Source organism: Ovis canadensis, chromosome 3, assembly GCF_042477335.2.
Source record: "Ovis canadensis isolate MfBH-ARS-UI-01 breed Bighorn chromosome 3, ARS-UI_OviCan_v2, whole genome shotgun sequence".
Lineage (NCBI taxonomy): Eukaryota > Metazoa > Chordata > Mammalia > Artiodactyla > Bovidae > Ovis > Ovis canadensis.
In genome coordinates this window covers 228,705,313-228,731,721 of record NC_091247.1, presented here as the reverse complement: position 1 = coordinate 228,731,721, position 26,409 = coordinate 228,705,313, and the positions used below count along the sequence as shown (strand labels likewise).

Below are 26,409 nucleotides of genomic sequence, written 5' to 3'. Positions count from 1 at the left end.
GATAAGGCTGTGCTCCTGCCCTTGGAGCCCGCAGCGAGCGTGAACCTCGGCGGGACGCACGCACACAGTCCAGAGAAGGGCTGGCTCTCCACTGGGCTACTCCAAGGCCCCAACCCCAGCTCTGCCTCCAGCCCCATGTCCTGCCCCCCACGCTGAGACTCAGATGTCAGCCACCACACCCACCCAGACGCTCCCTAAGGCACCAGGGCCCCCCACCCAGATGCTCCCTAAGGCACCAGGGCCCCCCACCCAGATGCTCCCTAAGGCGCCAGGTCCCCCTCCTTGCCCAGACGCTCCCTAAGGCGCCAGGGCCCCCTCCTTGCCCAGAAGGCGCCCGCACTACGGAACACCCCGCCAGCCCCATGTCACGAAGCCGCATGGCTCAGAGGGCACACGTCTGCGTGACTCTGGCCCAGGAGGGCCCACCCTCACCGAAGCCCTGGGGACTCATGACCTCTTCACCTGTGCTTCCTCAAAACCTCATAGGTACATGTAGGAACCTACCCTCCCATGTTCTACCGAATTCTCTGCAGCCCCGTCTCTTCTCTCTCTCTGGGGAAGCCTCTGGCCCTCCCAGACCTCACCTACTAGAAGCTCAGGACGGAAGTTAACTGAATGAAATCATCAGAAACAACTTTCACTATTAACAAAGGGCTCTTCCTGCAGCTCAGGGAAAACAGAGGAGACAATAGAAAGCTAAATGAACGAGAGCTCCCTTTCTCTCGAGAAAAATCAGCCACGTGGGCCAACAGCAATCGCAGTCGCATTTGAAAAAAACTGTAAATTAAATGCTGCCTATGAAAGATCAAAACACGACTTTGCTAAATAGATTTTATACTTTCATATTTGGCCGAGGTAATGGGGACGGAATGTTCAAGTAAGAAGGCCTAAATCTAGGAAAGTTTTAGTGACTTCTGATAGAACTGGCGAAGGCGAAGGTGAAGTCGCTCAGTTGTGTCTGACTCTTTGGGACCCCATGGACTGCAGCCCACCAGGCTTCTCCGTCCATGGGATTCTCCAGGCAAGAATACTGGAGTGGGTTGCCATTTCCTTCTCCAGGGGATCTTCCCGACCCAGGGATCAAACCCGGGTCTCCCACATTGCAGGCAGCCACTTTAACCTCTGAGCTATGCAGGGAGGCCACACACAAGGAAATCCATGTCTTACTAATTCAATACCTATTTTATCGAGGAGATAACCACAAATAAACAGAAGAAAAGAGTGTATTTTAGTGAAGCAATTAATGGTCTGATCGAGAAGGTCATTAAAGCAAAGGAACGAGCAAATGAGACCCAGGGACCTGCACACAGAGAGGCCTCGGGTGCTGAGTGAGGAGCGCTGCTGGAGGGGTGCGCCGTGGCGGCCAGCTGAGCACCATGAGGCAGCCCCGACACGACGGAGTCCACCAGCCGAGGAGAAGACACCCTGCCCTGGGGAGCTGGCGACAGCAGCACAGAACAGCGAGGGCCAGGAGAGCGCAACGTGGCTTGGAAGGAGCCGAAGCAAGAAAAAATAGATGCTAACTAAAGAGTACGCTGAAAGAGGCAAGTTTAAGTTTACAAGGATTAGGGAACATTTTCCTGTAAACTGACGGCTGTTCCTAAATTTAACAGCAGTAGATAATGAAACAAGGATCAAGAAATCCAGCCAGAGAAGTGAGCGAGCTGGCGGCATCTTTAAAACACTAGGAGCCTTTTGCCTGGTCCTTCCAGCAGCCACTGAAAGCTGGGGTCTCAAAGGCACGCATGACACAGCGCCTCCGGCAGTCCGAGGGCCGAAGCCCCAGCAGGGCGGCCCAGCAGAGGGGAGCCGGCTCACCGGCCAGCAGGGAGGCCCGCGGAGGCAGATGGAGGCCAAGCATCAGACAAAGCAACCAAGCTTGGGACCTCACGGAGCCGAGGAGCCCACATGCCTCCCAGGCCAGCTGCCCCAGGGGGCCTCCTGTGATCCCCAGGACCCTGAACGTCGCGGGTCTGTTTCCCACCCCCAGCCAACTCCAAACAGCCCCATCAGGCTTGAGCCTGCTGCTACCACGGAGTGTGCAGAGAAGAAAGGGTTGGTGCCGAGAGTGGGGGGCAAGGAGCCCGAGCTCCTTTCAGACCCCCAAATGTGCAGGGAGCACCAAACAGCTGGGGCTCAAAGCACGGCCAACCCACCTGCAGCTGCATCTGCAAGCGTCACCCCTTGCGGCCGCCGGAAGCCCCCAGCGGGATTAGCGCAGAGGAGCAAGAGCCAGGTGAACCTCCCCAGAGTGCGGCTCGCGCAGCTCTCATCGTTCCTCTTCCAGACCCCTGTCTGCACCGCTCCCAACCACCCATCGCCGAGTCCAAGGCTTTCAGGCCTCAGCTGCCCTCTGCCCAACCCCTGGAGTCGGTGGGTGAGGGAGGAAACTGAAACCAAGGATGGAGGCAGTGACCAGGTGGCCTGAAGGGGGCAGAGGCAGGCGGAGAATCCACCATCTCAGCGTCTCTGCTCCATCCCACTGCACCATGGCGCCTGCCAACACAACTCCTCCTTCTGATGGGTCAGACCTCCCAACCTCGGCCCTCCGGCACCCCAGGCTCCTCCTACCACCGTCGTCCCTGCCCTGCGGCGGCTCAGGACAAGGACCAGCGCCCTCAGACGCCCGGGCTCCGCCCGCTGGCCCTGCTGGCTGGGGGCCACGAGACAGCAACGGCACGGGACATGGCTTCCACAGGTGCTGTCTGCTGCTCAGCTCTGCGCCCCGGCCTTCCTCCGTGCTCTGACCGTGCTGGTCACCCCCCAGTCACACCCGCAGGACCAGCTCTAGGGAAGCAAAAGGGAGCGAGCCCCCCACGAAGGGACCACGCAGCATTGCCACTTCACCAGGTCCGGCTGCTCACACACTAATCCGGCCTCTTTTATGAGCCCGATGCCAATGGTATGAAGTAGAAAGCGTCTGAGCTGCCCCCACCACACTCACGTGCGGGCAAAGTCATGGGTCTGACCTACCGTACCTTCCGGGAGGTAACTGAACCTGTAATTGAAGGACGTCTAATTGGAAGGCATGCCGGAAGAGGGGCGACCCAGAGAGGGAAGACCTGGCTCCTCGCTGGATCGCACGGGTAAGAATCCACCACCACATAACCGCCACCAAACTGAACGTCAACAACCTCCTGAGGACCAGACTCCTGACAACTCTTCTGCATCAAGAACATTTTTGACTGAGGTATAACTGGTATATTACAGCACAGTTTCATGATCCAATACCTGTATATGAAACAGCCACCACAATAAGCCTCATTAACACCCACCCCCGAATAATAGTCACAACATTGGTTTTTCTTGATGAGGATGTCTAGGGTTCCTTCAGTTCAGTTCAGTCACTCAGTCGTGTCCGACTCTTTGCGACCCCATGAATCGCAGCACGCCAGGCCTCCCTGTCCATCGCCAACTCCAGGAGTTCACTCAAGACTCATGTCCATCGAGTCAGTGATGCCATCCAGCCATCTCATCTTCTGTCGCCCCCTTCTCCTCCTGCCCCCAATCCCACCCAGCATCAGAGTCTTTTCCAATGAGTCAGCTCTTCGCATGAGGCGGCCAAAGTACTGGAGATTCAGCTTTAGCATCACTCCTTCCAAGGAACACCCAGGGCTGATCTCCTTTAGAATGGACTGGTTGGATCTCCTTGCAGTCCAAGGGACTCTCTAGAGTCTTCTCCAACACCACACTTCAAAAGCATCAATTCTTCAGTGCTCAGCCTTCTTCACAGTCCAACTCTCACATCCACACATGACTACTGGAAAAACCATAGCCAGGACTAGACGGACCTTAGTCAGCAAAGTAATGTCTCTGCTTTTCAATATGCTATCTAGGTTGGTTATAACTTTTCTTCCAAGAAGTAAGCATCTTTTAATTTCATGGCTGCAGTCACCATCTGCAGTGATTTTGGAGCCCTCCCCCCAAAATAAAGTCTGACACTGTTTCCACTGTTTCCCCATCTATTTCCCATGAAGTGATGGGACCGGATGCCATGATCTTCGTTTTCTGAATGTTGAGCTTTAAGCCAACTTTTTCACTCTCCACTTCCACTTTCATCAAGAGGCTTTTTAGTTCCTCTTCACGTTCTGCCACAAGGGGGTGTCATCTGCATATCTGAGGTTATTGATACTTCTCCCAACAATCTGGATTCCAGCTTGTGCTTCATCCAGCCCAGCGTTTCTCATGATGTACTCTGCATAGAAGTTAAATAAGCAGGGTGACAATATACAGCCTTGACGTACTCCTTTTCCTATTTGGAACCAGTCTAGCCACTTTCAAATATGCAATACCTGAAATGTATTTCATTTATATCTGGACTATTTTGTATTTTGACTCCCTCCCCCATTCCATCCCCCACCCCCCACCCCTGGAAACCACAGGTCTACTCTCTGCATCTACGAGCTCCGTTGCTCGTTTTTGGTTTAGATTCCACAAATAAGTGAGACTGTGGAATCTGTCTTCCTCAGACTTATTTCATTTCCATAATGCCCCCAAGGTCCAGCCATTTGCTGCAAATGGCAACACTTCATTCTTTTTATGGTTGACTAATACCCCTCCGTGTGAGTCTGACATCTTCTTTCTCCACTCGTCCGCTGATGGACACCTGGGTTATTTCCACGTCTCGGCTCACTGTAAACAAGGCTGCGATGAACATGGGCGCACACGTCTCTTTCTGAGCTAACGTTTTCGTTTCCTTTGGATGACCGTCCGCAGGTGGAACTGCTGGATCACGTGGCTGCGCTGCTTCCACGAAGGGCACTTTAGGCGGGGCGCAGCACTGCGCCAGCCACTACTGACCTGTGCAGTGTGAAGTGGTTAATCGCGGTTCAGTGGGGAACAGTCTGCCTGCCAGTGTAGGAGACACCGGTTCAAGTCCAGGCCTGGGAAGATCCCACACACCGTGAGCCTGTGAACGGTAGCTCCCGAGCCTGCGCTCTCGAGCCGGGAGCCCCGACGGCGGCGCCCACGAGCTGCAGAAGCCCACACACCCCAAGCCCACGCTCCCCAGCAAGAGCCGCCGCTGCCATGGGAGCCCACACACCACGCCAGGAAAGCCCGGGTGCAGCAACCGAGACCAGCGCGGCCACGGGCAGACAGACGCGGCCAGGAGACGCTCAGCGGGCTCCTTACCCGCGGTGCGTGTAAGGGAACTTCACCTCGGTTTTTTAAAAAAGAGTATTTTACTTGCTGGAATGGCTGATGACTGACATGCCACGCTGACACTCGTGAATGAGGCGATGCCCTCGTGTGTGCCAGGCATCGCCATCCTCAGGCACTCCACCGTGCATGAAGAGAGAGAGGGGGCACGTGAGAGCAACGCGTGTCCACCTGTAACTTACAACGAGCGGGGGGCAGGGGCGGGGGTGACACATACACGCACCCACATACACACGCCTGAATTCACACAGAGCACCCCTGAAAGGAGGTGAGAACCAGGCGCGGAGCTGCCGGCACGACATCTATTTGTCATCTCGTAAGCCCTTAGGGACCGTGTGAATTTTTTAATATCGCATGATGTAGCTTTTCCAATTAAAAAAAAAAACATTAAACAAAGAATATGAGTGAAATCACCAATTCCCAAACTTTAAGTGCTCTCACCCCGCCCCCTCCTTAAGAACAATGTTTCTGCTTGTGGATTTAGGGTGCATATTTTGAATACTATAGTTTTGATTAAGCATATAAATTAGATGTTGATTTAGACAGATATACAGTTTTAATAACAATTTTAAATAAAGATCATTTTCAAAACATTATACAGCCATTAAAAATGATGGTTATGAAGATGTAGCAACATGAGAAAGGCGTACGACGTGATAACAGCTGAATGGGTAACGCGAGTGTCTGCATCCTCGCTGCCGGAGTGCAGAGAGGCGTGGGGGCAGGCCGTGATGGGAATCAGCACCAGAGCCACCCAAGCCTGCCGCCCTGCTCAGACCCCTCTCACAGGACCACCTCTCAAAGCCAGATGCCGGCGGGCACCACTTAGACCCACATCACTTTGCCGACAAAGGTCCGTCTAGTCAAAGCTACGATTTTTCCTGTAGTCATGTACAGATGTGAGAGTTGGACCACAGAGAAGGCTGAGTGCAGAAGAATTGATGCTTTTGAACTGTGGTGTTGGAGAAGACTCTTTAGAGTCCCTTGGGCTGCAAGGAGACCCAACTAGTCCATCCTAAAGGAGATCAGCCCTGGGTATTCATTGGAAGGACTGATGCTGGAGCTGAAGCTCCAACACTTTGCCACCTGATGCAAAGAGCTGACTCACTGGGAAAGACCCTGATGCTGGGAAAGAGCGAAGGCAGGAGAAGGGGATGACAGAGGATGAGATGTCTGAATGGCATCACTGACTCAATGGACATGAATCTGCGGAAACTCCAGGACACAGAGAAGCCTGGTGAGCTGCAGTCCACAGGGTCACAAAGAGTCGGACATGACTTAGCGACTTAGCAGCAACAACAGGTGGAGAGACCAACTCTTCAAGAAGTTTGGGGGGAAAAACAGCCCAGATCATTCTGCCCGTCAATGGGAAAGCACGGCCGTGAGCTGATCTAACCCTGAGGCCCATACGCCTCTGTCCCGAGACGCGGGACCCAGGGGCAAGGTGACTGGCAGCCAACAGCTGCTGACTTTCCTGTGTGGTCATCCCTACTTCTAGAACCTCAAACAACACACCCGCTAAAACGCAGCTTTAAAAAGACATTCTGAACTAATCTTTTCAGACTCTCTTATGCTAAGAAAAAGGACATCTCGTTTTTTAAGCCCTTTACGCCAACCTGAACTGCTTCCCTTTCGGACCAATTTGAGCACCGGCTGAGCCTCACCTGAAAGCCTTCAGTCCGTGTTAGCGTCTCAGGAGCCGGCTCACAACCAGAACCAGCGGCTCGGCCGGCAGCGCTTCATCCCTCCCGACAGACTCAGGACAGACGGCCTACTTCTCTTCCTGACACCAAGCCCAGCGCCCCCACGTTCCTGACACCTCCTGCGCCTGCCCCGCGCTGAGGCCGACCTGCGCGACTGCACCTCTGCGCATCAGGAATCTCCTGGTCTCCCCAGTTGGGTCACATGATTGCCCGCAGCACACCTCTAGGCGCGCCCATCTCGGCCGCACAGTGACAGCGGCGTGCGGGAGGTGGTGGGGGGGGGCCCGGGCCTCAGGCAGACCCTCCTCCTCCTCTGAGTCTCAGACTCTCGTGTGCAAACAGGGGTGCTCTACTGACTGCTTAGGGTCGGTACGGAACCCACGAGGACACCTGTGGGAAGAGAGGCCTCCCTCCCTGCGGAGGGCTAGGCGGCACCACGCGGTCACCAAGCGGGGCGACATCCCATCGAGCGGAACAGCTGCCGCAGACCTCGCAAGGGCAGGGCCCTCGGAAAGGGCCCAGGGGCTCCCCGCTCCTCCTGCTGCGGGCGATGGCAAGAAGGCGCCGTCTGCAAACCTTCAGGTACAAAATCTGCCTCCAGGGCCTGGACCGTGGACCTCTCGGCCACCAGGACTGCGAGAAGTGAACGCGGCAGCCTCCCAGCCAGAGCGGCTCTGCCCCCAGCAGCCCAAGCCGACCGTTGTGTTTAGTTGGCAGTCGTGTCTGACTCTTTGCTACCCCGTGGACTGTAGCCCGCCAGGCTCCTCAATCCATGGGATTCTCCAGGCAAGAATACTGGAGTGGGTTGCCACTTCCTCCTCCAGAGGATCTTCCTGACCCAGGGATCGAACTCAAGTCTCCAGCACTGCAGGCGACTCTTAATCACTGAGCCACCTGGGGAGCCTGGACAACAGTCCTGTCACAGCAATAAAGCCCCCCTGCCTTTCCATGATGATCAGAGTGAAGGGGCCCACGGGCCTGGGACGGGGCAGGTCAGAGTCCTCAACACGGGCGTGGGGGAGCACGCCCCGCGGGCAGGTGACCGCCGCCGCAGATGCGTCTGTGCATACTTGCACCCCATCAACTCATGGGCCTGCAGTGAAGCTTTCAAGTGCATGCGGGGTTGAGCCAAGCAGGTGACCACAGCCCCCGGGCCCCGTCAAGTGAAAAGCAAAGCACCTCCTGCTGCGGAGCGCAGAGTGGACGGGACTCCCTGTCCGCGCGGCTCTCGCTTCTCCTCGGCCCCGTCTGGTCCCGTCAGCTGCATCAGATTAGTTTCCTGACCCGCGACCGCTAGAGTCCCGCTGCTCATTGGCTTCCACCTGCTCTTCTGCCGCACAGGCCCCCACCATGTCCAGCCTCTCCCGCCCACAGTCCCTGCAACTCGATGCTGTGTTCCCTGCAGTGACGAGATGATAACTCCAGCCCTGCGACAATCACAGCGGGCCTGAGAGTGAGAAAGTCAAATCAGCACCCAACCGCTCTCCTCCACTTTCTCGCTGCTCACCGTTAACAGGCGCAACTTCCCTTCCTGCCTGTGAGCACCAACCAGACAGACAGACAGACGGCACGAGAAGGGAAGCGAGCGAGGGAGCATGGCGCTCAGGCCCAGAGTCCCCCAGGAAGGAGAAGACAGACGGATGGACGGCAGGAGAAGGGAAGTGAGCGAGGGAGCGTGGCACTCAGGCCCAGGGCCCACAGGAAGGAGGGCAACCAACCATTCCAGGAAGAAGCACAGGCTGAGAAGGGCCTGTGTCTGCAAACACAGACAAAGGGACTCAGGAGAGTGTGGACGGTCATTGTACCCCTGCCTCTCTGAGCTCCTTCTCAGAGATCCCATGTATTTCCTGGAACCTGACACAGAGCAAGCACTCAGATCCAGCGATCGCCACCACCTCACCATCACCCCATCACCACCACCACCACCATAATCACCACCATCACCGCCACCGCCAAAGCCACCACTGCCGCCCTCCCAGAGCCCTGACCTGATTCTAAAGACGCCAGACAAGCCTGCCGCCGTGTGGCCCACACGCTCCATTCCCACAGTGAATCTCAATCACTCCCCATCTCTGTTTTTCCCTTCTTCGCAAAATCTTCTTTATTCTAGCATCATCTGGCAAGTTTACAGGACGGGAACTTCCAGAGGGCACCAAATAGGATCTGTGGTCACAGAACCTCCCAGCCCCCCAGTAGAACACACGGCCTGTGTGTCCAGGCCAGGACTAGGGAGAAGCTACTGCTGCTGCTGCTAAGTCACCTCAGTCGTGTCCAACTCTGTGCAACCCCATAGACGGCAGCCCACCAGGCTCCTCCATCCATGGGATTTTCCTGGCAAGAGCACTGGAGTGGGGTGCCATTGCCTTCTCCAATGCATGAGAGTGAAAAGTGAAAGTGAGGTTGCTCAGTCGTGTCCGACTCTTAGTGACCTCATGGACGGCAGCCCACCAGGCTCCTCCATCCATGGGATTTTCCAGGCGAGAGCACTGGAGTGGGGTGCCATCGCCTTCTCCAAGGGAGAAGCAAGACATCCTATCTGCTCAGCAACTGCCCCAAGGGCAGCCCCAGGAGGAAGCTGGGCTCCAGCCCTCACACAGCCAAGCCCAATCCACAACCACCCGCTCCGGGTTTGGCCAACCAAGGGCTGCCCACACCAGACCCAGGTGGCCGGCTGTCATCTCTCCCCACTCGGGCGCCCATCCTCCCCATCCTCGGGCGACAGGCAACAATTCAGCATACCACCAAAGCCCCCAGGAGGTCAAAGGACATAACCACATTCTTCTAAGTTAACACATCTTTACATCCTGTCTTAGCTTGATTTTGTGCTCAGCTCAGCTCTATGTATCAGTTCAAAGGAACGGTGGTCATTCTCATTCATTTTTTATTAATAGGTTCCAAGAACCTTAAATTATCTTAAAACAAAAATGTTACCGTCTTTGCAGTTTCCAGGACTACACACCTAGCTACGTGTCAGTTTGTGGTCCACTGGAGCCTCAGCTACATTTTGTGGGAAAAATAGGACATAAGAGGGTTCATTCTAAATGCCGTGTCTTTGACTTTGAAAATTCAAGGTCCATTTATTCCCTCAGTTGAAGGCAATTCAACCACTTTCTGGTCTCCACTGTGTGGTGGGGACCCTGCTGGACGCCAGCCATGGGTTAAGAGCTGCAGTGTAAGAAAGACAGTCCCTGAACTCAAGAAACTGGAGAGCTGGTGAGGTGCAGACTCATACGTGCCTCAGAGGCAGCACAGCTGGCTGCTGGCCCATACCCATCGCTCCCTCTTCCCTGTGACCACAGCCCCACTGCACAGTGCCGCCAGCCGACCCCTGCTTCTCCCCTGCTTCTCCGTGCCACAGCTGGGGGTGGGGGCACGTGACCCAGCTCTGATCCCTGCCTTCCAGAGAAGAGCCCAGATGCCCTCGGCCTCGAGCAGGACCACGACGCCACCTAGTGGCCACGAGCTCAGATCCCTGATGAAATCCACGCCAACAGCCCCTCTCCTCCAGGCAGCCTGCTGGGGAAAACAAGCCCCTATCTGTCTAAGAGCTCTGAGTCTGCTTTTCTGATATCTTCAGCCAAAGCAAGGGCTTCACAGGTGGCTCAGTGGTAAAGAATCCCCCAGCAGTGCAGGAGACCCGGGTTTGATCCCTGAGTCGGGAAGATCCCCTGGAGAAGGGAATGGCACCCCACTCCAGTGTTCTTGCCTGGAGAATCCCATGGACAGAGGAGCCTGGGGCAGCTATAATCCATTGCAAGGAGTCAGACACGACTGAGCGACTTTCACATTTCACCCAAAACAAATCCTAAGTGACCCGCCCCTCAGCTGGGGAACCAGCGGGGCTGTGAGCACTGCGTGGGCGGCAGACAGCCTGCGGGGACCCCACCAGGCCTTTCCAAGCCTGCGCTGTGTCCTGTCCCGTCACTAAACGTGAGGACCCGTGACTCAGCACAGCCGCGAGGAGCTCCCAGGCCAGGGGTGGAGACGGGCAGCACCCTGAGAACGCAGTCAGCTCACAGGCTGCAGGGCAGGGCGCAGCCCCGCACAGTCACCCACTTCTCCGCTCTCATCCCTCAGACGGAAAACGACACCACAGTCTCACGGTCTTCCAAACTGTTACTCCATGTCCTAATCGACGCAGGAAATCGTTAGGGAAGAAAGACAAACACGTAACAGGTTGATTTTTCAAACGGCTCCTTTAAACATTTTTTAACATTTGCTTTTAAGATTATACGTAGGAAATCATCATCCATGAGGAAGTTGTCGGGAAGCTCCTTGAATGGATTCCTAATTACACCGAAGACTTCTCCACCCGACACGTGAAATGAAACGCTTGGCTTCCACCAGATCACACTCATTCTGGTTTACCTCAAGCTGAGGGACGCTGCACGTGGCTCAGATACCACACCTGGAGTGCAAACGCCACCCAAAAAATAAAGCCGCTGCTGGCGGCGACACATGAAGCCAGAGTGGCGTGTCCTCTGGGCTCTCACGCACCCGTCCCGAAGCCCAGGAGACGGGGTGAGCTTGGGGAGCCCCTTCTGCTGGGGGCTCCGAGGGGCCAGCAAGAACCAATTACAGGAAAGGAAGGAGGGAAGGAGACCCACCCTCACACATCCAGAGTGAACACGCGGTAGCTACCGTAGGTTTGTGGGTTTTATCATCTTTCCCACGTCTCTCGATTTCAGCAACGTCTCACGAACAATCATCACGGAAGCCCGACAACGAGAGTGACACGGCGGGGTGGGGGGTGGCACGCAGAGCCCCGTCCTCCAAGCGGGACTCGTGGCGCCGGTGACACGGGGGCGGCGCAGGGCAGGGGCCGCACGGGGGCAGGGGGCAGGGGCCGGGCCAGAGGAGGGGCGCTGCGGCAGCTGAGCCGTCTGGACGTCTGCAGTGATCACTTGCACAGTCATTGTTTTTACAGAATGAGGAGAAAGCCAGGGCGGGAGGACAGAGACCGCCCACAGGAAGGGGGGCCACCTCTCCAGTGCTCAGCACCCCACACCTGCCACGAGCTGCTGCACTGGTCACCACGGCCCCTGGGGGGAGCCAGAGGCTTCAGCCTAGGGGCTGGGGGCAGAGGGAGACGGGTGCTCCGAGGAAAAGCAGCCAGGATGAGCAGGACTGAAGGGTGGACGGGTGGACAGGGGAGGGCCGTGGACGGGGGATGGGGGGCGGCGGGGGAGGGCGAGGGGCAGGGCCGGGGCAGGAGCGCCTGATGACAGCTGACGGCCGAGCAGGGGCCTGGAGGAAGGGTCAGGCGGGATCGCGGGCAGGCGGGCCGCTGTGCGCTGTGCCCCAGCCACCGCAGACCCACGCGGTTGGGAGGAGACAACAGGAGCGGGCAGCCAAGCCGTGCGGTGTCACTGAGCCAATGGCCACCTCTGAGCAGGATGGAGCCCAGGGTGGCTCTGACGGCCCCTGACCCAGATCTTGTCTGCACAGGACGGCTGACGGCTGGGCGGAGCAGGCCGCCAGACACGGGGGACAGGCCAGCAGGAGGCAGCGGCAGGGGGCAGGACACGGGGACAAGCTGAGCTGGGAGCCCGGGCAGAGCCGGAGGGGAGTGCAGACGAGGGGGGTGTGGGCGGTGGGCATGGGCTCAGGGGAGGCGGCCACTGCTCAGACATGGGGCGACGGGGCCAAGGGGACGGGCTCAGGGGAGGCGTCAGGGCCTCAGCGGGCGACTCAGGCAATGCTTCCAACCTAGAAGCTGCCTTTAAAAACATGACCTTGTTCAAAGACAGGCACTGCCCCCTTACGTGCGTTCTTACTGAGAGCTGCTTCATCAGTGTCCCCCTGACATCGGAAGCGACGCTGCCAAGGAGAACCGAATCCAGGGGAAACCCAGGAGAAATGCAGGAAGAAAGCGGTCACCTCACAGAGGCGCCCCCCACCTCACCCCGTGCCACAGGGATCGGCCAGGCTGGGCTCCCCCACGGGAGAGGCTCGCCGACCAGCAGCCAGGACTCTGGGGCGCGGCGACCAACACAAGGGCCCCACTGGGTCCTGCCACGTCCCGCCCCGGGGTGCACCCACCCGTTCGGCCAGGGCACCCACTGTGTGCCAGGCTCTCCTGTGTGGGCGACGGCGGTGGTCCTGAGCTGCAGGCGGGGCAGCGAGGCACATGCACCGACCCTCCTTTTAAAGCTTCTCTGCTTGTTTCACTGAGAAGTCCATTTTCCCCAAACCACAGAGTGGACGTGAAGCCGGGCTGCGGAGGCTCCGTGCCGGCTCCCGGGGCCCCTTACCCCCCAGTCAGCGTTCAGGAGTGTGACTGGCAGCGGGGCCCTGGGGGCATCTGAGGGGGCACGCCCCAGATGAACTGGCACCAGCAGGGTACCAGGCACCAGGCGAGCGCTGCCCGCCCTCTGAGGGGACTCGGAGTGTGCACAGGGGGCCCAGCAGGCGGACCCAGAGTGGGCAGGCAGGGCGCCCCAGGGCTGCACCCCCTGCCGTCCTGGCGGGGGTCCTCCCTGACGAGACTCCGGGGGCAGGCAAGGCCGGGTTAGCGAAGCTGTCAGCTTCTTCCCCCTCGCATTCTAACGCCTCCTGGAGCACCCTCGCCGCCCACAAGGGCACACACGCGCACAGCCTCCGTGCGCGTGCACGGTCCCTGGGCAGCCGTGGCAGCGGGGCTGCGCCTAGCCCTGGAGGGGCCGCTGGACACTGGCAGGTGGCTGCCCGGATTGGCAGGAATGGGGCTGAGCCTGGCCCAATGGCCCAGGCGGGCCCTCGGCTCCCGTCCTCTGACGTCCCCAGCAGAGAAACGAGGGCCCGGCCGGCACCAGCTGTGTCCTCACCGCGGGGCCCCCGGGCTGCCTCTGGAGCCAGGGCCCCACCGCCCCCGGGGGTGACCAGGAGCCAGCTACTGCAGGCACAGGCGGCGGGCGTGTGGGCTGCAGGGCCGTGCACGCACTCGTGAAGCAGGGCACACGTGCAGAGTGAGGCCCGAGAGGCGACGAACAGGTGTGCGGGTATCGGGGTGGACAGCGTCCCCTCCGGCCGTTTCTCCAGCCTGACCGTGCCTCCCACTGACGTGACACACCGCCTGCGGCCCGGGCTGTGTCCACGGCTATTCGTCATCCCCGAGCTCCAGCCAACAGCCCGTCCCCCTGGCCTGGCCGCCCCCACCACCGACCACTGCCCTGACCTCCCCCCCCCCTCCTGCCGTCCAGCTGCCCACCCGGAGGTCACACTCTGACGCCAAGGGAGCCGCGCCCCAGGAGATGCTCCCGGGCCGCCTCCTGGCCCTCTCGGCCCGCTGCACCTGCCCCTTCCTGCCCAGAGGCCTCCCTCCTCCCCTGCCCCACCATCCTGGGCGGGGGGAGGATCCTCTGCGCCCCACCCCCCAGGGTCTCCTCCACCTCCAACGCCTGCCCCATGCTGCCGTCACTCCACAGCAGCACCAGCCTTGACCCCCAGCACTGTCTCCCTCTCCACCTTCAGCCAGTTCCTGGAGTGCTGACTGCAGGCATCCATCTGCCCCCTGACACTGAGCGTCAGCTCCCGAGGGCAGGGACCCTGGGCTCTGTTCGCGGTTCACCCCAGCACCAACCGCAGCAGATGCTCAGGAACACTGGCTGAATGAAGAACCACGTGGGCACCTGACGCCAGTCACCCCGACTCACGAGGACCCTGCAGGGAGGCCAGATTCCCCGGGGACGAGACAGGAGGCTGAGTCACGGGCCCGCGCCGGCCTCGCCCTCCTGCCCTCACAGGCAGGCTCTCCGCCAGCCCCAGGCCCTGAAGGGCCATCCAGCTCAAGCCCTTGCTTGTAGAATGAACAGCTCCATGCCACCTACCTGCCCCCTGAAAAACCCCCTTCCTCCCCAGAGCCGACTCCCACACGCTCTCTGCCTTGAAGCCCAGCCCCGGGGCTCACGTGGGTAAGAGGACCACCGGGTGACCCTGCAGCTGGCCCCCCTCCCCCGCGTTACGGACTGAACATCCGGGGACAGGGCTGCGTGCCGCGCACAGACGACCTCGGGGCCCGGCTGCCACCAGGCGGTCATCCTGTGGGCCTCGGAGGCGCAGCTTCTGCCAGCGGCCAAGTCACACTCCCATTCACAGACACGCATGACCACGGAGGCCTTCAACGGTCGCTTCCCTGGGCTTCGAAAAAGCTGGCCTTTGCACAAGAAAAGACTTGAATCAACGCTGAGAGCGGAGTGAGCCGTTAAGTTCTATTTGCTGCCCTCGTCCGCAAGTTCCGAACGGAGCCCCAGCAAACACAGCCGCGCAGCCGGAGACTGAGGGACACCGAGGGGGAGGCACTTCTGTGGGCGACACCCAGATCAGCGCTTTGCTCCTCCAAAGTCGGCAAGTATTTGCCACTTAACGTCATGTATGCGATGTGAAGATAATACTTCCCATTGTCTCCTGAAGCTAACTGCTTTGTGCTGCTGCTGCTGCTGCTGCTGCTGCTAAGTCGCTTCAGTCGTGTCCGACTCTGTGCGACCCCACAGACGGCAGCCCACCAGGCTCCCCCGTCCCTGGGATCCTCCAGGCAAGAACACTGGAGTGGGTTGCTATCTCCTTTTCCAATGCATGAAAGTGAAAAGTGAAATTGAGGTCGCTCAGTCGTGTCCGATTCTGTGCGACCCCATGGACTGCAGCCCACCAGGCTCCTCCATCCATGGGATTTTCCAGGCAAGAGTACTGGAGTGGGGTGCCATTACCTTCTCTGAACTGCCTTATAAAAATGCAATTTGCTGGCTGTGTTTTCTGCAGCCATCAAATACAAATCCTGTAATTGTTTCACTTTGAAAGCTTTGAAAGTTTTCACCTTTTGGTGTTAGATTTCATACTTACATTGAATTCTTGGGCTTCCCTGGTGGCTCAGAGGTTAAAGCGTCTGACTCCAATGCAGGAGACCCGGGTTCGATCCCTGGGTTGGGAAGATCCCCTGGAGAAGGAAATGGCAACCCACCCCAGTATTCTTGTCTGGAGAATCTCATGGACAGAGGAGCCTGGTAGGCTACAGTCCATGGGGTTGCAAAGAGTCGGACACGACTGAGCGACTTCACTTTCACTTGAATTCTGAGGAAAGGCAAGGAAAAATACAGAATCCCACAACCGCACAGAAGAATCTCATTTCTTTTAACCTTTCAGTTTATCCACACATACTCACTTGCCCATACATCTTGAAAGCTTCATTTTTAAGCACGATTTTAATTTCCCAAGTTACTCTGATGACAAAGTCCACAGGAGATTCTAACCAAGGGCTCGGGTCCTGACTCAGAGCTGAAGTTCAGGCAATCTAGTTTTCACAAGTGACCCCTGTGCCACCTAGGACTAGATCAGGGGGTGTCTGGCGAGAGGTGATCAGAGGGGGCTCCATCGAGCCCAGGACAAACCAGCAGCCCGCCTCCTGCAGCGATAACCGAGATGGCAGACGATTCACCCACAGCCGGCTCAGAGCTCACCAGGGGGACGTGACACACACCCGAGAAGGGGCCTCACTCGTCCTAGAGCACGTCTCGCGGTCCGGAGGAGCATGCCAGCTCATGAGACAAGGGGCACGGCGCTCACACGCCACACAGGACCCCGGGGCGGGTCCTAGACTAGGAGGGAGGTGCCCACGTGTGCCCATCACGGGGAGAGCGTCGTCGGAACTGAGCGTGGTTGGTGCCCTGGACGACAGGGCCGCGTGGATGTGAAACTTCCTGACTGTGACGACGAGGCCGTGCCGATGCCTGGAGGAGGCCTTTGGCCTCAGGAGGGGATGAGATGTCGAGGAGCGGAGAGCGCGACTTCTCCAACTGACTCAGATGGTTCAGGAACAGCACGAACGCACGTGAGCACGCACGCGGAGACTGAACCGGCAAAAGGGCAACGACTACGCACGAGGAGAGCAACCCGGGCGAAAGGTAAACGGCTGGAACGGCGGGCAAAGCGCACAGGGAGGCGCCTTCTCTGTGCGCTGAAGTCACATCAGAACGGGAATCCTAACACAGACGGTAAGCTGGACCTCTCTGGACGACAACACCTGGAACCGCGCGAAGGCGGGGGGAAGGCGAGCTGGAAAAGGAAAGGGCTCTTCTGCTGCACCCTCTGTGCCGTGAAACTGTGTGACATGTGCGCCCAGGAAAGAAACGAAAGTGACAAAGAACAAAAAACCCACCGTGAGAAGGGCAGCTGGACGGGAGCAGCACCTTCGGGCCACAGGACGTTCCCAGAGCCGCTCCCCCAGCCCCAGGAACGAGGCTGCACAGCTCCAGCTTCACAGGCCGGCCGGGCCAGCACCTCCATCCACGGGCCTCACGCGCCACCTGCTGGCCACGCAGGGCACTGCCCACAGCGGCGCCCAGCCTTCAGCGTGACTGCGAGCTCCTGGGACCACGGCCACCTCTGTCCTCCCAGGAGCTCCAGCATCCGGCAAAGTGCCCGGCTCCCGGCAGCACCCAGGATGCGACGGAAAAACGGAAGCATGGAACTTGCGCGTGGAACCCCAGCAGGACTGGACAGCGAGCACGGGCCGCAGAGCCCAGCTGCCCCACGAGGAGCATGGAGGCACTGTCCTGGGCCCTGCTGACCCCCACCCCAGCCTGGCCTTGACCCCCACCCCCGCCGGCTCACACTACAGCCAGCCCCACTCCATGCCGACCCGCTGGCCCCCATGAGACAGTGCACGGTCAGCCACCCCAGGCAGGACTCAGCCACCGGCCCTGGTCACTGTGACGCACGAGGAAGACATCCGCCCAGCCGGACGGCCTCGCCAAGGCAGCACCAAGACAGCAGAGCACATTAAGGAAAAAATATCGGAGGATGCGATCATTCCAATTAAAGACAAACAACACTGTACAGCAATTACCTTCCAATTAAAAGTAAATTTTTTAAAAAAATGCTCATCAAATTTCACTGAAAGCGCATTAATAAACACACCCAGAGTAAACTTTCAGGACAAACAGCTCTGCTCCTAGTGACTTACCGGCATGAAATACAACAGATCAATTTCTGACCCAGTAAATTACACAGGGAACAGGGACCCCAAAAGGGAGCAGGCCGGGCCTTTCAGATACGGGCCTCGAGCAGAAACAAGCACAGCCAGAAGCAGCCGAGCCCATGGGGACTCACCAGGGGGACTCACCCCCGGGACTCACCACAGGGACTCATCACAGGGGCTCGGCCACGGGGACTCACCCCGGAGACTCACCCATGGGGACCCACCCCTGGAACTCACCAGGGGGACTCACCCACAGGGACTCATCACGGGGACTCACCCGGGGGACTCACCCACAGGGACTCACCCGGGGACTCACCCATGGGGACCCACCCCAGGGACTCACCCACAGGGACTCACCGAGGTCTGTGTTGGGGCCTGCAAGCAGGTGCTTGAACTTGTCCAGCCGGGAGGCCTCTCTCTCGCTTAAGGCCGAGCTGCTGAGGGCACTGGACTCGGGCGCCCCGCCCAGCACCACGGTGGCCGCGTGCGGGAGAGACTGGGACCTCTGCAAGGGGGCAGCGTCACTGGCACTTCCTGCAAGGAGGGGGGGTGGGGGGAGAAGAGAGGTGAGGCCCCGGGGCTCGGCCCACAGCCAGGCGCCCACCGGGAGGCCTCACGTCCGCCACACCGGGTCTGCCGCGGCATGGCGGTCCCGCCTCGCCCTCACAAAGCTGCGGCGAGCTGCCTGCTGGAGGCAGAGAACCAGCCGGCTCCCACGTAGAGCTCACTGCCTCCTGGTCGCTCCTCAGGCAAACAGACGAGCCACGAGAGGCAAGACAGGGAGAAGCAGAAAACCGCTGCACACGTCGGGAGAAGCCGAGCTCGCGCTCCTCTGTGCCCCCACGGAGGACCACTCCAGGGCACGCAGAATTCCAAACCACTGCTCACAGGGGCAGTGAAGTCAAATGGGCCTCGCGGGTCTCTCCCGAGCTAGGAGGCCCCGCCGGCCCAGCAGGATGGTGTGGCTGCCGTGCCACGTGAGCAGCAGGTCCTGAGGGCGGCTTGGGGTACATCAGCGGCGTCTACGCAACTGCGCAGGACGTCCAGGAGAAACCAAGGGGACGGGGGCGTGGTCCCTGCCTCCACGGCCCTTGCCACTGGGGTTCTGAGTTGTGGCCTCGGCAGAGCCCACCGCAGGAGAAACCCGGGGCCTGGGAGTGCGTGCCCTGCCCAGGCGCACGGGACGCGGTCAGAGTGCCTGCCACGAGCCACAGGAATCCTGCATCAACCTGGAAAGGCTCAAACAGGGCGCCCTTCCATTTTTAGGCTCAGATACTTCAAAGTTCACTTCATGTTAAAGAAAAATAGTTTAGATTCCAATTTGGAAACTGATCAAACAAAATAACTCATGCTATTCCACGAAGAAGACAGTAACGCTTCCGAAGTTAATTCCCGGAATGTGTTTCTAAAACCTAGAGCTGAGTATGAAACGTAATTCTGCCCCAGCCAGTGGGCTGCCTCAGGCTGCGATGATGACCTCATTTTCTTCTCTGTTAACAAAGGGCGAGCCCCCGAACCCCCAGAGACCTCAGCAGGAGGGACCCCCACACCCAACCCCTTACCTCCCTGACACTGCCTGCCCCAAGAGGCCGCTCTGACCGCCAGATCCAGCATCTCAGCATACATCCCACCCTGCTCTGGGGCTACCCCCACCTGTTCTGACCCCGGCATCTGCCGCCTTCTGGCACTCAGGCCTCCTCACACGTCACGCAGAGGCTGCTGTCCATCCCCTCGCCAGAACGGACACTCCACTCAGCAAGGACTCCCTGGGGCAGCCCACGCCCTGAGAATGCGACCTGACCCATCACAGGTTAAACAACAACGGTGTTGTCTGATGTCTCAGCCCCTCCAGCATACAGAGAGCGAAAGTGACGAGAGCGCCAGGCACGTGGATGGCAGACACAGGCAAGAGCTAACCTTTTAGAGTTTAGAATCAGAACCTGGCGATTCCAGAGAGCAGACCCTCGCCCTGCAGACGCTGAGCCCACGTGTTGGGGACCGGGAGAGATCATCGGAAGTGGCCGGGGGGAGATCTAGCCCTGAACACGAGGCTAGCCCGGCCCCTGGGCTGGAAAGGCCCCCTGGAGCAGCCAGGGCATCCTGGGAAGGGCGGGGTCCCCCCAGCAGCCCACAGGAGCTCCCGCCCGGCCACGCCATCAGGAGAGAGACGCACTCAGCCAGGAGGACGAGAGGAAGCGCAGCTGCCTCTGCTGACCAGGAGGCCCGCGGCTGCTGGATCTCTGAGCCTCCGAGGGCTGGGACCCTCCCCGCCCCATCCCCGGAGGAGAGGGCTCCAGGCCTCTTTCTGGAAACCCGCTCGCCCCTCCCCCCACCACCCGCCCCTCCCCACCGCCCCCACCTTCGGGACAGGATGCGTGGCTCTCGCTGACTGACTTCACCAGCCGGAGGTCGCCGCCGGGGGCCTCGGGAGGCTCCGCCGGGCGCTCCGGGGCCCCGGGTGGCCGGGAGCGCCCCTGCTGCTGGCTGTGGTTGCGCAGCACGCGGTGGGCCGTCTCCATGACGACCGCGGTGTTGAGGCTCTCGGCCGCCATGGCCAGGAGTTCATCGTCATCCTCGCCGGCGTCCCAGGCGTCGCTGGTGTTGCTCTCAAACTCCTGGAAGGTGCTGACTCTCTTGGCCTTGACCGGCGTGGTTGGCACCTTGGGCGTGGCCTTGAGCAAGCTGCAAAGCAAAAGCGGTCTGTACTCGCGCCCTGGGGGCTGAGCGTGCCCACCCCTGGACGAGAGAGCAGCCCCTGGGGCAGTCACACTGCACCTGTGCCCCAGAGACCAAGGCCCGAGGACGTGCAGCAACGCCCCGGGCCCACAGATCTCTCGCCCCAACACCTTTGCAGACGTCCAGCGGACACGTGTTCCCAGGACACGAGCCCTTGGCAGGTGGGTCTGGATACGGGACAATTTCAAGGATCCCGCACAGCGTGGCAGCACGCAACACGGGTTCACCGAGCGTCGGGAGCTTGTCCTCACCCGCTTGGTCCTCCAGGGCCACCCCTGCCCGGCACCCGCCTCTAGACAAGGAGCCCAGACACAGGCTGAGCGAGCCGCAGGCAGCGGGCAGAGAACACATGCGCCACGCAACCTGCGTCGGCTACAGGGAGTGAAAACATCTCTCTCGGGGGCTTTCTGCTTTTCTGACGGGGTCCTCTCTCAGGTGGTTCAGACAGTGAGGAATCTGCCTGCAGCGCGGGAGACCCGGGTTCAGTTCCTGGGTCGGGAAGATGCCCTGCAGGAGGGAACGGCCATCCACTCTTCTCTTGCCTCGGGAAGTCCATGGAAAGGAGCCTGGTGGGCTACAGTCCACGGGGTCACAGGGAGGCGGACACAACTGAGCAGCTGACACGCTGCTTTCAGCACAAAGGGGTTCGGTTTTGGTGACAGCGTCCAGCTTCTTGCCTCGCTGTTGCTACTTTCAGTGCCTTAAGCAGCCGTGGCCAGACCCAAGCTCACAGAGGTGTGGCAGGCCCCACCCCAGCCCCAGGCACCCTGCAAAGGCTGCTCTCCTCTGCCCTCCTCTGCCCTCCTCTGCCCTCCTTTGCATGGAGCCACCTCCCTCAGAGGCTGGGCCATGAAAGGCCAGAAGTGCCCCCCGTAAAGCAACCGCTTGATTCGTGCTGGCTGAATGAAGGGCACTCTCCTCCCCGTCGGGAATGCCAGGGACCTGGGGGGTCACCACACCCCCCAGGCCCAGCCTGAGAACAGCCTCACGCAACCCGAGGTCACTTACGTGCCGTGGACCAGGGGGTCGAAGGGCGGGTGCTGAGCGCCATACACGTGCTGGATGCTGTTCAGAAAAGGAAGGAGAATAAATTAGCTTCTCCCCGGCGTTCACAAGGGCCCCACGGACTCAGGAAGCAGGCCAGCTCCTCGAGCCGGCGCCAGAGGGAGCAACCCCGGCCACCGCAGGGTCCCCAGGGCCCGTCGGGAAGGCTGAAAGACGCCAGACAAGGCCACCCCCACACACAAGCAGGGCACTCAGCCTCCCGGCGAACGGGCCTCAGTGAGGCACCCACAGCCCCAAGGGTCGCCACAGGGCCCGGGGCGTTGATCAGCCTCTGCTCCTGGCCTAAAAGACTGACCCAGACACACCCCTCAAGAAGCTCTCACCAGGCACCACTCTGCCCAGAGATGGAATACAGAATTACAAACACGATTTTGTTAAAAGACTGCATGGTTTCATTATAAAGTGTGTGCTCATCAGAGTAGATCTGGAAAAAAAGCGGGGACATAAGAACTCACGTGGCACGCTGGCCAGCTGAGACCCAGCGCCCACCCCTTCCTCCCCCCAGTGCCCAGCCAGGGGACCCGAGGCAGGCCAGTTGCAGAGACGGAGGAGAGAGGCTTGGCGGGCACGACCCCGACCCTCAGCTCTCCCCTCTTCTTGTTCAGAACACACACGTGAGGCCAAGGGGGGCCTCGCCATCCTGCCACGAGAAGCAACCAAGAGAAATAAAGCCCCTCGTGATGGGTGGGGGGCAGGGGGCGGCTTAGAATGAAGATGGGAAGACAGCGGGACTCCGGCAGCTCGGAGCTGTTAGCTCTCAACCTTGGACCACTCCCTAGACGTCCATGGCATGAAATAAACAAGCCCCTGTTTGCTGAAGCCACGGGCAGTCAGAGTCCTAACTGCTGTGGTCCACATGGAACAGACAGGCTCTGTAACCCCGATGCAGAGCCCTGCAGAGTGCCTGTGTGCCCAGTCGCTCAGTCGTGGCCGACTGTGACCCCATGGACTGTAGCCCGCCAAGCTCCTCTGTCCGTGGGATTTTCCATGCATGAATACTACAGTGGGCTGCCATTTCCTCCTCCATGGAGGGTGCGTGTATGTAAAGATAAATACAGACACAGAGGAGCTTAATATATAGATGAAGTCTTCTTAGTTTTTTAAAACAAAATGAAATCCTACCTTGCTTACTCAGTAATATATCAGTATCACAGCTCTTTCCCCATGTATCAATCTACTTAAATACCTGTACTTTATACTGTGTGACACAGGAGAGACACACGCAGCACGTTCACACTTTAAGACCTAACACTGCAGGCACAAGGGGCTTCCCCAGACATTTCTCTGCAATTTCCACAAATCTGTAATCATTCCCAAGCTTCCTAAGTTTTCAAAAATCATAACAACATGAGCACCGCCTCCCTGGACAACCTCACCTCTCATTTCACACCGCCCCACCATTATGGTTACACGGTAATTGGTTTTGCCAGTGTTGGTTGTGAGCTCTTTATTTAAAACTATGTGTGGTTATAAAGACAGCAATAAACTTCTCCGGGGACAATACTGTCACACAGATATAACTTCGTGAAGATGAAAGTCCCACAGAAGGCAGGCCTGGGACACAAAGGATACACATGTATCCACGGCATAAACGGCTGACCCCTGAACCACGTGGAGGCTGGGGTGCGGACCTCCGCACGGCAGACAGGCCGAGTGTGACTTCCAGTCGGCCCTCCGGACCCGCAGTTCCTCCTGGTCTGTGGTTCTGCGTGCCCGGCTTCAGGCCACCTGGATGGTGCTGGGCTGCAGTATTCACTACTGAAAAACACCCCTCTGTAAGTGGACCCACGCGGTTCAAACCCTCGTTATCCAAGGGTCCACTGCAGAGATCACTGCTGTCTGATGGAGGAAGAGGGTGTAGACGCTGATCATGTACCTTCTCGATTATTAGGGCGGCTGAGCCATCTGTCCATCTGTGCTTTCATAAACCGCCTGTTTGAACTCTGCCCATTTCTAAGAGGTGTCCACTCTTATTTCACTGATTTGTAAAAACCTCTTTGTAAACAGGATTCCTCTGCCATTGAGGCAGTGAGGTGGGCAGAATTAGGGTCCCAAAAGCGACACCTCCCAACCCCAACACACGTGAACGTATCACCTCACACTGTAACAGGGAAGAACCTCGTGTTTCATCAGAAGTTAATCACCAAAGGGATGTTGCCTACTCCCTGGTGGCTCAGAGGTTTAAGCGTCTGCCTCCAATGCGGGAGACCCGGGTTTGATCCCTGGGTCGGGAAGATCCCCTGGAGAAGGAAATGGCAATCCACTCCAGTATTCTTGCCTGGAGAATCCCATGGACGGAGAAGCCTAGTAGGTTACAGTCCACAGGGTCGCAGAGTCGGACACGACTGAGCGACTTCACCTTCACACATAATGGCCCACCTCTGGGAAACTGTTTCACTCACAGGAACCTTCTCACCAGGCCCACCTGTGAATGACCGCAGGAGGCAGAAATTCAGACGTCCCCTCCGGAGGAGGCTGATGGGAACCAGGAAGTGTGTGACCTTACGCCCTCCCCTTTGAGTATAAAAGGGGCCTGACTCCTAACTCAGGCAAGGCTGGGGGTGGTGCGTACACTCGCGTTCTTCTTGGTTTGCTGGGTTTCCGAATAAAGTAGTTATTCCTGCCCCAACAACTCGTCTCTGGATTCCTGGCCTGTAGCGCAGCGCACAGGACGAGCCTGGACTAACAAACTGGGGGACTCATCGAGGAGCCTTGCTTGCTCGTGTGCAGCCAGCCCAGCTGGGGAACTTTCGGGTAAGGAGGGCCCTGGCAGCTGCCTGGACCACTTGTCCTGAGGATCCGCACCCCACGCCCCATAGTTCCCAGAAACAGCACCGGCTGCCCCAGCGCTCAGCAGCGGGAGCAAGGAATCAAAGCTGGGGAGCCACACGGACTCCATACACCAGGGCAAGTCGCTCCGGTGTGTACACCCGGGAACCGTTTCCTCTCCGTTTGGAGCTTGTTTTTCTAGAGTAAGCCAGTGTGTTTTGTAAGTGTATTTGAGAAGCGCCCCCTGTTGGAGAGACGAAAGAGGTGCTGGACTTCCACCACATTTGTGAGCGGCGGGCTGGTTTCTCGGATGCTGGCGCCTGGGCGTGCCGTTTGTGCTTTGATTCTCCTGAGAAAGAGGGAGTGTTACAACTACCCCAGGAGAAGGTCCTCTGGGGTGCATTTTGGACCAGGACCTGAGGACAGCTCTGAACCCACGGGTGGGAGGAAGGCAGCCGTGGCACCGGTCAGGATCCCCACTGGGGGTCCAGGCAGGGTTACCTTCAGGCCCTGTGCACTGCGTACCGCGACTTCTGCTGCGTTAATTACGTCACTTAATGGTCTCCTGTGTAGCTGGGACACGTAAAACTCAAGACCAAACGACGGTTTATGTAGGATTCTGCTTGTTCTTTGGTTTCCTGGGTTTCATCTCGTTCAGTACTGTTTGTCCACTAACAGCCACATCAGCTCTGCGATACGTAACTTTTATTGATACCAAATGGAGAGAAGGAAGAAAACCGGTCTGTTTTTGTCCAAGAGTGAGACACTCGGAGAAGAGGGAGGTTTGCGTCCTAAGATCGCTGAAAGCTCAAAATAGAAGCGTCTTCTCCACAAATACTAGTAAAAGGGTTACCTTGTAGACACATGACCCTGATCTGTCCCATCTGCCAGAAGCTCAAAAAAAAACCCAGCCAGAATGAGTTTCAGGTTCACGTGATCTAGGAAACACTCTATTGAATTAGTATCTGGTGTGAAAGTTTTGCTTACGCTTGCCAGTTGATACAGATGTCTTTATAGAGTCATCAACACAAAGTATAATTATACCTGGGTTTATTAGACAATAATACCTTATTCCTGTTACAAAGACTGTCATCAAGAAAAGTAACGATGTGGCAAAGCTGTTAAGTCAGCAGAGGTGCATGGAGCCAAGGTCTTTGGAGTAAACCCTACGGGAATGATGTTCTGGGAATGTCTAACTAGATAATCCAGACTCTCATAACTTAGAAGGTAAGTCTGAACTTAAAATCTTAAGGCTCTGTTCAGTCGCTCAGCCATGTACGACTCTTTGCGACCCCATGAACCGCAGCACTCCAGGCCTCCCTGTCCATCACCAACTCCCGGAGTCCACCCAAACTCATGTCCATCAAGTCGGTGATGCCATCCAGCCATCTTATCCTCGGTCATCCCCTTCTCCTCCTGTCCTCAACCCTTCCCAGCATCAGAGTCTTTTCCAATGAGTCTGCTCTTTGCATCAGGTGGCCAAAGGACTGGAGCTTCAGCTTCAACATCAAGCCTTCCAATGAACACCCAGGACTGATCTCCTTTAGGATGGACTGGTTGGATCTCCTTCCAGTCCAAGGGACTCTCAAGAGTCTTCTCCAACACCACAGTTCAAAAGCATTAAAATCTTAATTAATTAAAATCTTAAAGGTAAAGTGGTACAAAACCTGAGTCTTTGGTTCTCTAAGAGGACACTGTTTTCCTAAAACACTGAACTGCTTTTGGTAACTGTTTAAGTGATCTGTGTTTGCATTGATCTTTTATCACGGGTTAAAATTTTTTGATATTTTTTACAAATTTCCCAAAGATCAAGTTATAAGTAGAGTTCATCTGACCTCTAGCTAATTTGGGGGGTTGCCAGAGGGTCCCTGGAACACCTGAAATCATTTGTTTTCTCTCCATCTCAGAGGAACATTAAAATCTGTGGGCTTCCTGGGTGTGTCTGAGTTGCACGGGAGGCACTCTCAAGCAAGTGGTGATAAAACACCCTTAGCACGCATCATACGGGCAAACGTTTTCTTAGGC

At 57.9% G+C, this 26,409-nt stretch overlaps 1 protein-coding gene across 2 annotated transcripts in view; it reads right to left on the bottom strand.

Moving 5' to 3' along the window:
- TBC1D22A (TBC1 domain family member 22A) overlaps positions 1 to 26,409 on the bottom strand; it is a 267,188-nt gene that overhangs the window by 223,429 nt on the left and 17,350 nt on the right. For both annotated transcript variants that reach the window (XM_069586202.1, XM_069586201.1), the window contains 3 exons: positions 21,559 to 21,615; positions 20,174 to 20,496; positions 18,172 to 18,348 (listed from right to left, as the gene is read on the bottom strand). In XM_069586202.1, coding sequence (XP_069442303.1) covers positions 18,172 to 18,348; positions 20,174 to 20,496; positions 21,559 to 21,615 — 557 coding nt within the window. The remainder of the gene's footprint in view (positions 1 to 18,171; positions 18,349 to 20,173; positions 20,497 to 21,558; positions 21,616 to 26,409) is intronic.